This window comes from Microcebus murinus, chromosome 2 (genome assembly GCF_040939455.1).
Source record: "Microcebus murinus isolate Inina chromosome 2, M.murinus_Inina_mat1.0, whole genome shotgun sequence".
Taxonomy (NCBI): Eukaryota; Metazoa; Chordata; class Mammalia; order Primates; family Cheirogaleidae; genus Microcebus; species Microcebus murinus.
In genome coordinates, this window is record NC_134105.1 from 39,866,930 (window position 1) to 39,879,632 (window position 12,703).

The following is a 12,703-nucleotide window of genomic DNA, read 5'->3' on the forward strand; positions in this document are numbered from 1 at the left end:
ACTCCTAGCTGATATCCTACATTGCTTTCTTTTTCAGTTCATTTTGTCATCGATGCCAAATTTTCCCATAAAAACTTTCTAAACACAGTCCCTTGTGCCATAGTCAATATGGCTCCCATTGTAGCAAGTTCAAATTACTCGTTCTAGTTTTTCAATGCCTTTTAAAATCTGGCCCCATCTTACCTGCAGAGTGCTCAGTACTCAAAATGGCCTTGACACAGTCCTGCTCATTCCCACTATTGTGCTCCTGCCCAGATACCATACCCCCCCCCCGCCTTTCCAAATCTCCTCATTCTGTTGGTTCAACTTCTGCATCTACCTTTCATTCCTTAATCCATTTAACTCAGAGATAAACTACTAGTTACGCCAGACCAATGTCTCTCTGCCATACCATTAAACCAACCACCTAATCACCACACAATCACAATTCATATCACAATCCAATTCCATTTTGGAGGCCTGAAGTATTAATAGTTCCAGGAAAAAAACCATATATTTGGTCTGTGAGCCTGTATCTCATTTCAGCCTACAAACCAGCAGCTCATTAATACTAATTTATTATAAAAATCCCATCACACAAATTTGCCTGTAGCAACTAGCACTCTTTACACTGACTTACTCAAGGTGAAGCCCTCATTTAAGCCAGCACATTCATCCTCACAATGCTTTATTATGCCTGTCCAATCACAGCCAAATATACCTTCCCACTGAGATACATTGCTAATTCCGGCTCACCCCTCAGGTCACAACCTAAATGTCACTTCCTCCAGGAGGCTCCTAACACGTGTTATGTGCTCTCAATAAACATTTGTTGAGATGAAACAGGCAGGCAAGCAGAGAAAATGACAGGAAAAAATTCATTCCCCATGGAGTGAATTAGAGCCAGTAATATTTCTGAGGTCAAGCAGTTCAGGAGGCAAACAGAAATAAGTTTCAAGATAGAACCAAGGATCAAAGCACCACCTACCCGAATGGGGCCAATGATGGTTTCAGCGTTAATGCTGTCATTGCAGGCAGGGTAATCATACCAGAATATCTCCTGTGCAGCAGGCTTACGGCCCAACAAATGCCGCTTACAGTCAGGGACGTCACAGAATCGGACAAACCACTGTACTCGTGCACGTTTTGTAGAGTGAGGGTCAGAATCTAGGAGGGATTAGGTGAAAAGGAAGGTTAAGAAAACGAGAACACTTCACTGAGTACTTCCTAAGTGCCAGTCACTGTGCTATAAGATCACATGTATGATCTTTAATTCTCATAACCTTTGAGGTAGATACTATGGCTATCCCTCTTTTACAGGCAAAGATATAAAGTGATAGAGGCCTTAAATAATTTGTCAAAGGTCACAGGACCAACCACAGCAATCTGACTCCAGTTTACACTCATGCTCTTGGCATTGCTCCACTGCCCACATGGGGCTATCAGTTGAAAAAAGAATTACAAAAGGCCTTTGAGGGGAGCTACTCTAATCACTGACACCAAAGAAATCAAAATTAGTGATTATAAAGATGGCATCACACAGCAGCAAAATAAAAATCCTAACAAGAATTAAAGCATCAACCCAAGATGTCTTTTGGCAATTGTATGCTTGCAATCTTCAGCTTTATCATTATATCATAAATATCATTCCACACCAGCACTGGCTCCCAGTGAAAGAACACATATGCTCATTAGTGCTATCATAATCATTGCCTCTTTTCTTCTTAGCTCTCTTCAGAGAAAGACTAAAGCCATTCACTAGGGCACCATGTGAGGATTCTAAAATCTATGCACAAAAGCCCACATTTCTGCTGACTTGCTTCTCCTACCAGACATTAGTTTGATGAGTTTTTTCTCTATACTTGTCAAAGATCTGTCCTATCCGTGTATAGGAATCCCCCTTTATCTGCTGTGATACATTCCAAGACCCCCAGTGGATGCCTGAAACTACAGATAGTACCAAACCCTATATATATACACACACACACACACACACATATATATATATACATACACATACACACTAGGTTTTCCCTATACATACTATACAGTGTGGATATGCTGGACAAAGGGATGGTTCACCTCTCAGGTAGGAGAGTGTGAGATTTCATTACACTGCTCAGAATGGAAAGTATTTAAAATTTATGAATTGTTTATTTCTGAAATTTTCCATTTAATAGTTTTACACTATGGTTGACCTTGGGCAAACAATGAAACAGTGGTTAAGAGGAAAGTACAGTAAAGATATAAAACATCTTTATCCACTCACTCTATCAGTTCCTTCCTTTAGGCATACAGACTGCCACAGGACTGTTAGGTAGGGACCAGCAGGAAGGGGAAACAGGTGCAGAGGCGAAGTGAGGGAGATCTAGTAGAGATACCCTTCTGACCAATTAGAGGAGGGTAAAAAACCCACAAACCTAAGAGGTGGCCCAACCACAGAAACAAACAACTTGGGGCATGCACACAACCCAAATCTAACAGGACTATCCAACTACCATGTCGTTCCTCTCCTATCTCTTGGAAGAAGCAGTTATGTATTGTTTCAAACTGCTATGTTCTTAATCGTCCTTTTAGAGGGTTAGAAGCTGAGCAAATCAGCTGAGGCTGTGAGTATGGGCTTGTAGGCTCTGGTTGCCAGCTTCCCTTTTGCACTTCTAGCCTAAGGGCAGTAGGAGCTTCCTGCACTTACTGATTTCTGGAAAATGTCACCTTTTCTCACAGCCTTTTCAATGCTTATATACAAATTCCTCTGGGTAAAATATCTAAACTGTTTTTTTTCCCTTACTGAATACCAACTAATATATCTTCCAAATTCAATTTACCTCCTCCCTTGTAAAGAAGTTGCCCTTGGAAAATTACTAACTTCCTCATGCCAAAATTAATGACACATTTCTATCATAGCACAAATCATCTATTTTTTCCTTCTCCCTTCTTCCTAAATTCATCATTTCTCTCCATCCCCCAAATCCTGCCTCAATAGCCATTCTTACTTCTAAAAATAATAAAAAAGCTAAATTCTTGAGCCCTTCCATTCCATTTTACTCAATACTGCCTTGGTGAGTGACATTTTCTAGATGAAAAAGGCTACAGCCAGTTCTTACATGACCCTACCTCAGAGTCTAATGCGCCTGCACACTGCTGCTGAACAGGGGAATCAGCAATCTCCTCTCTTTCCCACTTCCCAATCATTCATGACAAGGAATGATTTTCATTCCAGCCCCAAACTCACCCTCTTCAAACAACTCCACCAATTTAGCAACATATGGGTTTTTATCATCATCCCCTGCAATCAACACGCACTGTCCCACCTGGACATGAATCTCAGTTGAACCACCTTCTAGTTTCACACACATTTGTCTAGAAAGCAACAGAGAAACAAATTAGGAAATCATTTAGGGTAGGCCAAGGAAAGTGCTCTCCAACCTCAAAACTCCCTAAATAATTTCTCTCTGCTGTCCAACTCTCCTACTGGGAAAACAATTACATTAAAGAGTAGACAATGGGTTGAATGGATTGTTTTAGTGTTAGTGATGACTCCAAAGGCCTCAATATGAACCCTAATTCCACTCAGTTATTGATCAAGAACAAGATAGGCTTCCCAAGGCTGTAAAGCTGCCCAATAAAAATATCAAATTGTTAAGAGAGCTCTAGGGCTGGGAAGGACATAGTACCATTTATCAAAATATCATAAAGAGATATTCACCTTAAGTAGATATGACATCACACATATCAAATTTATTAACCTCTCATAATTTTGCCCCATCACTAATTGCTATATTTATGTTACCAACTTCTTGAATTAGGCAAAACTCCTCTTTACAATCAATTCATATCTATTATCCCTTAATCACCAATGTGTAGTAATTAGACTAGGCTGGATATGAGTTATTAACAGTTTAGTTTGAGAAAACTATATTTCCAGGACAACCAAAAGATCCCATCACTCACTTGTAGGTTTGGTGGCGCAGTTTTCGATCCAACAATGGCCTGCCAACCCATGAGTAAGTCTGTCTGGTCTTCAGCCTTGTCGGGTAGTCCGCCATGCCTCCTGTGGAGAAGTCCTAACTCTGAATTACTAGGGCAATGCTCTGATGGATTCTCAGCTAGTCACTCCCTGCCTTCAATGAGTCCAGCCTTATTTTCTGTCACTGATGTATTCCCACACATTTTAGATTGAGAAAACATTTTCTGTGAGGAAAAAGTCAAGCTCTATGAAGATTACACACAGGCAACTTAGTATCATCTGTGTTCACCTCATACTATGCCTTATCTTTTCCTACCTAGGGAAAGAGGAGGGTCAACTCCTAAGAAACAAAACTGTAAATGTTTATAAGTATTTATTAGGAACAAGGCACAACAGGTGTGAAACATTTACCAATGTGAAATTATTATAAAAGACAGTGACACAGTGGTTGTAAATGGCTTCACAACACTTACACTCCAGACAGCAATAAAATATAAATGCAATAAAGGACAACTAATACTTCAAAGAGCCCAGTGAAACTACTGAAATTAGAAGACCAAATCTTCAGGCTGTTCAGGAAGGAAAGGCTTCCTAAAAGGGTTTCCTAATATTGAATAATTAATAGATATTGATAAGATAGAATGAAATGAAGGATTCCAAGATTTAGAGGAAAAAACACATAAGCACTCTTCCAGACCTTGCATTCTGAAAAAAAAAATAAATAAATAAAACACATAAGCAGCATTTGGGGTAATGGCAATGGGTTTTATCAAGTGCATCCATTAGAAAAAAATTATCAGTATTACTAACCAGTACTGCCCTGGCAATTGGAAGGGGTATTTTTCTTTGCAGCCAACAGGTCCTAGATATGAGTATTGCTGAAAAGAAAGGCTTGTATTAAACTACATGGAAAAAAAGATATTTTTATTGACAAAAACAGAAATGTGAATGAAAAGTCCGAACATAATCCTCTTAACAATTTTGAAACTACAATCTAAAAGTTTTAATAATAATGCCAATCTACTCATTGCTTCACTTGACAAAAAAAAAAAATAATAATAATAATAATAATGCCAATTCTCTTAAATTCTTATACCACCTCCAGGAGAAAAAAGAAAGAAAAAAAAAAAGTAAGTAAGTAAATAAATAAATAAATAAGAAAGAAAAAAAATAATGCCAATCCACTAACTTAAATTTAAGGAATTTTTAAAATAATAAACTTTTCCTTGGAATTCCATGTTTTTCTTATGCAGCTAAAATTTAACAAAACTGGAGTAAAAGAACATTAAGAAAATCCAGTCTGACAGAATTACTCAATTATTGAGAGAGAAACCAGTAAAATTCCAATCTGTGTTGAAAACAACAGAATTTAGCATATCAACATCCAAATTAAACAAGCTGATTTTCTAAAGTTCAATAGCATTAGGTCCCACATTCTAATTGGGAACATTTCACCCATAAGATTTTCTGCTTTTAAAAAAGGCATTTCTTGCCGGGTGCGGTGGCTCACGCCTGTAATCCTAGCACTCTGGGAGGCCGAGGCGGGCGGATTGCTTGAGGTCAGGAGTTTGAAACCACCCTGAGCAAGAGTGAGACCCCGTCTCTACTATAAATAGAAAGAAATTAATTGGCCAACTAATATATATAGAAAAAATTAGCCGGGCATGGTGGCACATGCCTGTAGTCCCAGCTACTCGGGAGGCTGAGGCAGGAGGATCGCTTGAGCCCAGGAGTTTGAGGTTGCTGTGAGCTAGGCTGACGCCACAGCACTCACTCTAGCCTGGGCAACAAAGTGAGACTCTGTCTCAAAAAAAAAAAAAAAAAAAAAAAAAGGCATTTCTTTAGTAAACTTTGAGGAAACTAGGAAGAGAAGATACTGAGTCATTAGTAAACAAACTTCTTCCAAAAGATGCATGAATGATTGCTATTAAGTATATTTCCAGTATAATTTGCAACACATTTCTATTAAATCAATCTAATTTAATTAAGTACAGTGCAGAAATGAACAAAGAGCAAAGAAGATTGACGAGTAAGAACAACTGGAAGACTTGTGCTCAAGTAAAAAATGAATTTGGATTCATAATATCCAATAATCTTTTGGTAAAAATTAGTAAAATTGATTAAATCTAAACAAATGTTCACAGAAATACATTAATGGACCCTTCAATATGTGTTATTTTTAATGGAAGATGTAACATGAAACTATCGGAAGTAAACTTGGAACTTTTCACCTTTTCCACATTCAGGCAAAATATACTACTGAGATACAGACAAAAGATTAGAACAAATGGCAGTATCCAATAAAGTTTCTCATTCAAAAACCAGGAATCAGCCTGAGCAAGAGCGAGACCCTGTCTCTACTATAAATAGAAAGAAATTAATTGGCCAACTGATATATATATAAAAAATTAGCCGGGCATGGTGGCTCATGCCTGTAGTCCCAGCTACTCGGGAGGCTGAGGCAGAAGGATCGCTTGAGCCCAGGAGTTTGAGGTTGCTGTGAGCTAGGCTGACGCCACGGCACTCACTCTAGCCTGGACAACAAAGTGAGACTCTGTCTCAAAAAAAAAAAAAAAACCAGGAATATCACTGATAGTGCTTTGTAGCAAATTTGTGTCTCCCAGCAAACCTACAATTCTTGAATAATCTAACTGTAGGATAAATGGCCTGATTTGTCACTTTGACTATGACATTTCACTGGCACAATAATCTCTTTTCAACCCCCAAATTGGCATATGGAAGGACTACTTCCATACCTATAAGGTACTCATTTATACCCGAAGACATCAAATATATGCCCTCAAATCTTTTAAACCTAAGCCATATTTTAGCTTATTAAAGCAGGCATTCTCCTACAAAAGCCAAGTTAGGGTTAAACTTTAACATTTCTTTTCTAGGAGACCATGGGCTGTGCTCAATGAGACCAGTATACATATATATGTGAGCAAGGGGGTATGTATGTGACCTAGGCTAAGGACACAGTGTTACTGGAATGAAGGCTTCCAGGACCTGGACCACAAAACCTGCCTTGCCTCCATCACTTTGCTCCAAGTCCGCTTTTCCAAACCTCAAACAGACCAAGATTTTTAGTGCCTCCAGACTTAGAAAGGCCTTCACTGACACCCAGTGGAAAGTTACCCACTCCTCCTTACACTACTTTCCAGAGTAATGTTACATTACACCACCTTGTTATTAATTGAATTACATTATTTTCCTATTTATTGTGCTTCCCACATTACAATGCTAACTTACAAAAGAGCAGGGACCTTGGGACCTTGTCTATCTTATTCATAACTGCATTCCCACGGCCTAGGTCAGGACTTGGCACATAATAGGTAAATGAATGAATAAATGAACTGGTTTTAAAAAACCATTAGGGCAGGCTGGGTGTGGTGGCTTGCACCTGTAATCCTAGCACTCTGGGAGGCTGAGGCAGGAGGATAGCTTGAACTCAGGAATTCGAGACCAGCCTGAGCAACAGCAGGACCCCATCTCTACTAAAAATAGAAAAAATAAGCAGGACATGGTGGCATGTGCCTGTAGTCCCAGCTACTGGGGAGGCTGAGGCAGGAGAATAGTTTGAGCCCAGGAGTTTGAGGTTGCAGTGAGCTATAATGATGCCACTGCATTCTAGCCTGGGTGACAGAGCAAGAAAGACTGTCTCAAAAAACAAAACAAAACAAAACGAAATGAAACCCATCAGGACAAGCCTGGGTAACATAGGGAAACCCTGACTCTACGAAAAATAAAAAAAGCTGGGTGTGATGGTCCTAACTACTGGGGAAGCTAAAGTGGGAGGATCACTTGAGCCCAGGAGTTCAGTGTCTGGGCAACAGAGTGAGATCTTGGCTCTTTTTTTAACATATATAAAGAAATCATCAAGACAATACCAAATATGGTGAGAAGGTGAGAACACAGAGCAGCCAGAACTCTTATACACTGCCACAGGGCATGTATGATTAGCATGTAAATTGGTATAACTAATGTAGAGAATTAGCAATATCTACTAAAGCTAAATATGTGCACATCTGTGACCCACAAATTTCAACAGAATATATCCAACAGAAATATATAAATTATCATCAAAATACATGAACCAGAATATTCATAACTGCACTACCCAGCAATGAAACTGAACCAACTATGACTACACAAAACAACGTGGAGAAAATCTCACAAAATGATACTGGACTAAAGAAATCAGATGCCAAAAAAATACATACTAAATCCTAGCACTCTGGGAGCCCAAGGTGGGTGGATTGCTCGAGGTCAGGAGTTCGAAACCAGCCTGAGCAAGAGCGAGACCCCGTCTCTACTATAAATAGAAAGAAATTAATTGGCCAACTAACATATATATATAGAAAAAATTAGCCGGGCATGGTGGTGCATGCCTGTAGTCCCAGCTACTCGGGAAGCTGAGGCAGGAGGATTGCTTAAGCCCAGGAGTTTGAGGTTGCTGTGAGCTAGGCTGACGCCATGGCACTCACTCTAGCCTGGGCAACAAAGCAAGACTCTAAAAAAAAAAAAAAAAAAAAAATACATACTATATTGAGTCCATTTACATAAAGTTCAAAAACAGGTAAAAGTAATCTATGTTATTAGAATTTACAACAGAATCCAGTGTCTACCTAAAAGGAAGAAGCTGAGGCAAAAACGAATATAAGTACAGAGTTTATTGGGGCCAAGCTTGAGGAGTGTAACCTAGGAGCATAGATTCAAGTTGCCTTGAATATATACTCCAATTATCAGCAGTTAAATTTTAAAGTAGATTTTTCTTTTATATATACATATATATTTTTTGATGTACTGACACAAGAAGAATAAAGTGGATTTTTGTTTTTTGGTTTTTTTTGAGACAGAGTATCATTCTGTTGCCCTGGCTAGAATACCCTGGTGTCAGCCTAGCTCATAGCAACCTCAAACTCCTGGGCTAAAGTGATCCTCCTGCCTCAGCCTCTCGAGTAGCTGGGACTACAGGCATGTGCCACCATGCCCGGCTAATTTTTTCATATATTTCTCGTTGGCTAGCTAATTTCTTTCTACTTTTAGTAGAGCCAGGGTCTCACTCTTGCTCAGGCTGGTCTCGAACTCCTGAGCTCAATCCTCCTGCCTTGGCCTCCCAAAGTGCTAGGATTACAGGAGTGAGCCACTGTGCCCAGCCTAAAGTGGATTTTTAAAGGAAAAGAAGAGGCAGTTTCAAAGCTGTTCACTAATAATTTACATTAAAATAACATCAGCTATTGATTGGCTATCCATTGTTTCACAAATTTCAGGAATAAGATAATGTGTGAGGCAGCTACTTAGGCTTTAAACAATTGCTTCCTGGCATGGGTGTGAGGGACTTCTCTAGTCTCTCTGGACTAGACTAATTTTGCATACCTCACAGAGCTCAGGCTTCTCTGAGCTATTTTCCTTTTCTGACTAGGAAGATGAAAGTGGACACTGCAGGGAGACAGGGGCTTCTGGGATGCTGGTTATGCTGTTTCTTGATCTAGGTGCTGGCTACATGAGTATGTTCTCTTTTTTTTTGAGACATAGTCTCACTTTGTTGCCCAGGCTAGAGTGCCGTGGCATCAGCCTGGTTAACAGCAACCTCAAACTCCTGGGCTCAAGCAATCTTTCTGCCTCAGCCTCCCAAGTAGCTGGGACTATAGGCATGGGCCACAATGCCCGACTAATTTTTTCTATATATGTTAGTTGGCCAATTAATTTCTTTCTATTTATAGTAGAGATGGGGTCTCGCTCTTGCTCAGGCTGGTTTCAAACTCCTGAGCTGAAAGGATCTGCCCGCCTCAGCCTCCCAGAGAGCTAGGATTACAGGCGTGAGCCACCACGCCCAGCTAGAGTATGTTCTCTTTAAGAAAACTCCTTAAGCTGTACATTTATCATTTATGCACTTTTCTGTATGTATGTCATTCTTCAATGAAAAGTTAAAAAAATTAATCAGGAGTCCTTCTGAAGAGGCAGTATAAGGAAATCATAGCAAATGTCAAGCCTCTTGTGTGTTATTGGACTTCCTTACCCTTCACCCAGCATTTCATCTCATCTGACAACAGCAGAGAGATTTCCCAAGGAAGGTGGTGGAAGGGACTGGAAAGGCAGACCTGACTTAGCCTAACAAAGGCTTTGGCTTCTAGGAGATAACCATTACAGGGTCTTGCTGTCACAGATACCAGAAATCTAGAATATACACACCACCCAGTCTAGGAGCCACACACAAGCAAAGCAGATAAGGGAGTTGAAGTAAAAATGATAGCACATATTTCAGCCAGAAATACAGAGGGTTAAGCCAAAACTATTTTTTTTTTTTTTAAGGCAGAGTCTCACTCGGTTGCCCTGGCGTCAGCCTGGCTCATAGCAACCTCAAACTCCTGGACTCAAGCAATCCTGCCTCAGCCTCCCTAGTAGCTGGGACTAGAGGCATGTGCCACCATGCCCGGCTAATTTTTTCTATATAGTTGGCCAATTTTTTCTATATTAGTTGGCCAATTAATTTCTTTCTATTTATAGTAGAGACAGGGTCTCGCTCTTGCTCAGGCTGGTTTAGAACTCCTGACCTTGAGCAATCCACCTACCTCAGCCTCCTAGAGTGCTAGGATTACAGGCGTGAGCCACCTCGCCAGCCAAGCCAAAACTCTTGACATACTTGATTTAATTCTTAAAACAATTCTAAAACAATGTTAGTACATAGTTAAGTGCACAGTACACACTCAATAATAAATATTTGCTCAATGAAATGTAGAAGCTACTCTTCACTTCAAGGTGATAATTTGTCCATTGTTATATGGGATGGCACAGCTTTACCTCAAACCCTGAACAGCCAGATTCCAATGACCGTGCCCATCAACACACTGTATGAAATTGGATGTTATAATAACATATGACCAAGAGCTTGCTTTTGGTGTGCTTATTATAATACAATAAGTCAGGCTTCCCAGCCACTGTCTGAACAGTCAACAAGGCTTCAATATCCTTACCCACAAAATGGAGATAACATAATCTTTCTTTTATTCAATCAATATTTATCAAGCACCCAATGTGTTCAAGGCACTATTGTAGGATTATTGAAGATCAAACAACAAAATGCAAAACGGTAAATTCACTTTCACACTCCCTTAATTTCTTGCATTTATTTGTAAAGGACAGTGGTTCTATTTTTTGTTTTAATATAATTGATAGGCCAGGCCCAGTGGCTCACACCTGAAATACTAGCACTCTGTGAGACCAAAGCAAGAGGACTGCTTGAGCTCAGGCGTTTGAGACCAGCCTGAGCAACAGCAAGACCCGTTTCTACTAAAAACAGAAAATTAGTCCAGCGTCGTGGTGGTAGTAGTCCCAGCTACTCAGCTACTCCTCCCGAGGCTGAGGCAGGAGGATTGATTGAGCCCAGGAGTTTTGAGATTGCAGTGAGCTATGATGATGCCACTGCACTACAGCTGTGCGACAGAAGGAAACTGTCTCAAAAACCAACACACACACACACATATATATAATTTGATGAATATTATTAACCCACATACAAGCCACACAACATTTTGTGTTCAGTTTCAGAGGATTCACAAACCTTCTAAAGTCCACGTATTGTCCTCTATTTTGGTGAAAAATGTTTTGGAGGACTTGGTAAATCATACTCTTACAGTGGAAATTTGTTTAGTATTCCCAGACCACCTAATACAGCAGGGAAGAGGGTACCAGTATTCATATTTTACAGACAACTAAAATCATATCTAATCATTAGTTTCTCAAATAGTCGACCAGGATAAGAATCTCGCATCTCTCATCCCTGCAAACCAGTGCTTTTTCCAATTGTCACAAGAAAAGGCCCCTCTATGCCGGGGTTAGACTAGAGAAATTGAAAGGGTGCCATTGGATTTCCCTCTTGGAAAGAAAGTGGGTGGGTGAGTGGAAGCCCAGCAGTTAAGAGCGGCTCACCTGGAAAAATGAAGACCCAGGTAGGAGCCAGACCACTTAGTCACGAAAAACGACTTAGACAAGTCTCTCTGGGCGCAACTGCAACACCCGTAAAATGGGGTAATAACATCTGCTCGGTCTTCCCTGTAGTGCTTGCTGCACTACGGCTCAAAGAAGGAAATGAGGCACGTGCTTTACAAAGGCACTGCATAGAGAAGGAAAGGCTAAGTCATTACTGAAAGTCTCAGGGCGCTGAAGGCAGGAGTGCTAACACTTCTTTGCTTTGGCTTCCGACTTCCCCATTGCAAACGCTCAGACTCTGGTAGAGTGGGAAGCCTTTTAGGAGTGGGGACGTGGAAAAGAGGAACACTTCTAAAGGCTCAGAACAGTGCCAGGCAATAAACAGGCGTTCGGTACATGTCAGCTGAATGAATCAATGAGTGAGTCTACAGAGCACCATGACCTCAATTGCAGAGGCTCAGGTCCCACCCCCGACCCCCGGCCCGCCGGACGCCACACTCACCGAGGGGCTGTCCGAAAGCCTCCGCTTCCCACAGCCTTCGCTTCGGAAGCTCCGGGAGATGCAGCAACTTTTTACCTGCCCCAGCTGGACTCCCCCTTTTACAGCCAAGGGCCTCACGCTATAGCCAAAGCTTCAGGCCCGGAAATGGAATGAAAGGTGGAGAAAAGAAATTTTCGCGCCAAACGGTGTGGCCCCGCCTCCAGGTTATCACCCCCGTTGCGTCACCAACCAGCCCGCCCACCGGGGGAGGGGCCGCATGACGTACGTCCGCCAGCGTGCAGCAGACATCTTTGATTCGCTCGGCAACGCGGTTCGCGGAAGTT

The 12,703-nt window shown here is 40.9% G+C and overlaps 1 protein-coding gene across 1 annotated transcript in view; it reads right to left on the reverse strand.

Annotated features, from left to right (window-relative positions):
* ORC1 (origin recognition complex subunit 1) overlaps window positions 1-12,661 on the reverse strand; it is a 30,134-nt gene extending 17,473 nt beyond the window's left edge. The window contains exons 1-4 of the mRNA XM_075998395.1: window positions 12,381-12,661; window positions 3,931-4,030; window positions 3,212-3,339; window positions 964-1,146 (exon numbers count right to left, since the gene is read on the reverse strand). Coding sequence (XP_075854510.1) covers window positions 964-1,146; window positions 3,212-3,339; window positions 3,931-4,025 — 406 coding nt within the window. The 5' untranslated portion in view covers window positions 4,026-4,030; window positions 12,381-12,661. The remainder of the gene's footprint in view (window positions 1-963; window positions 1,147-3,211; window positions 3,340-3,930; window positions 4,031-12,380) is intronic.
* Between the last annotated feature and the right edge of the window lie 42 nt (window positions 12,662-12,703).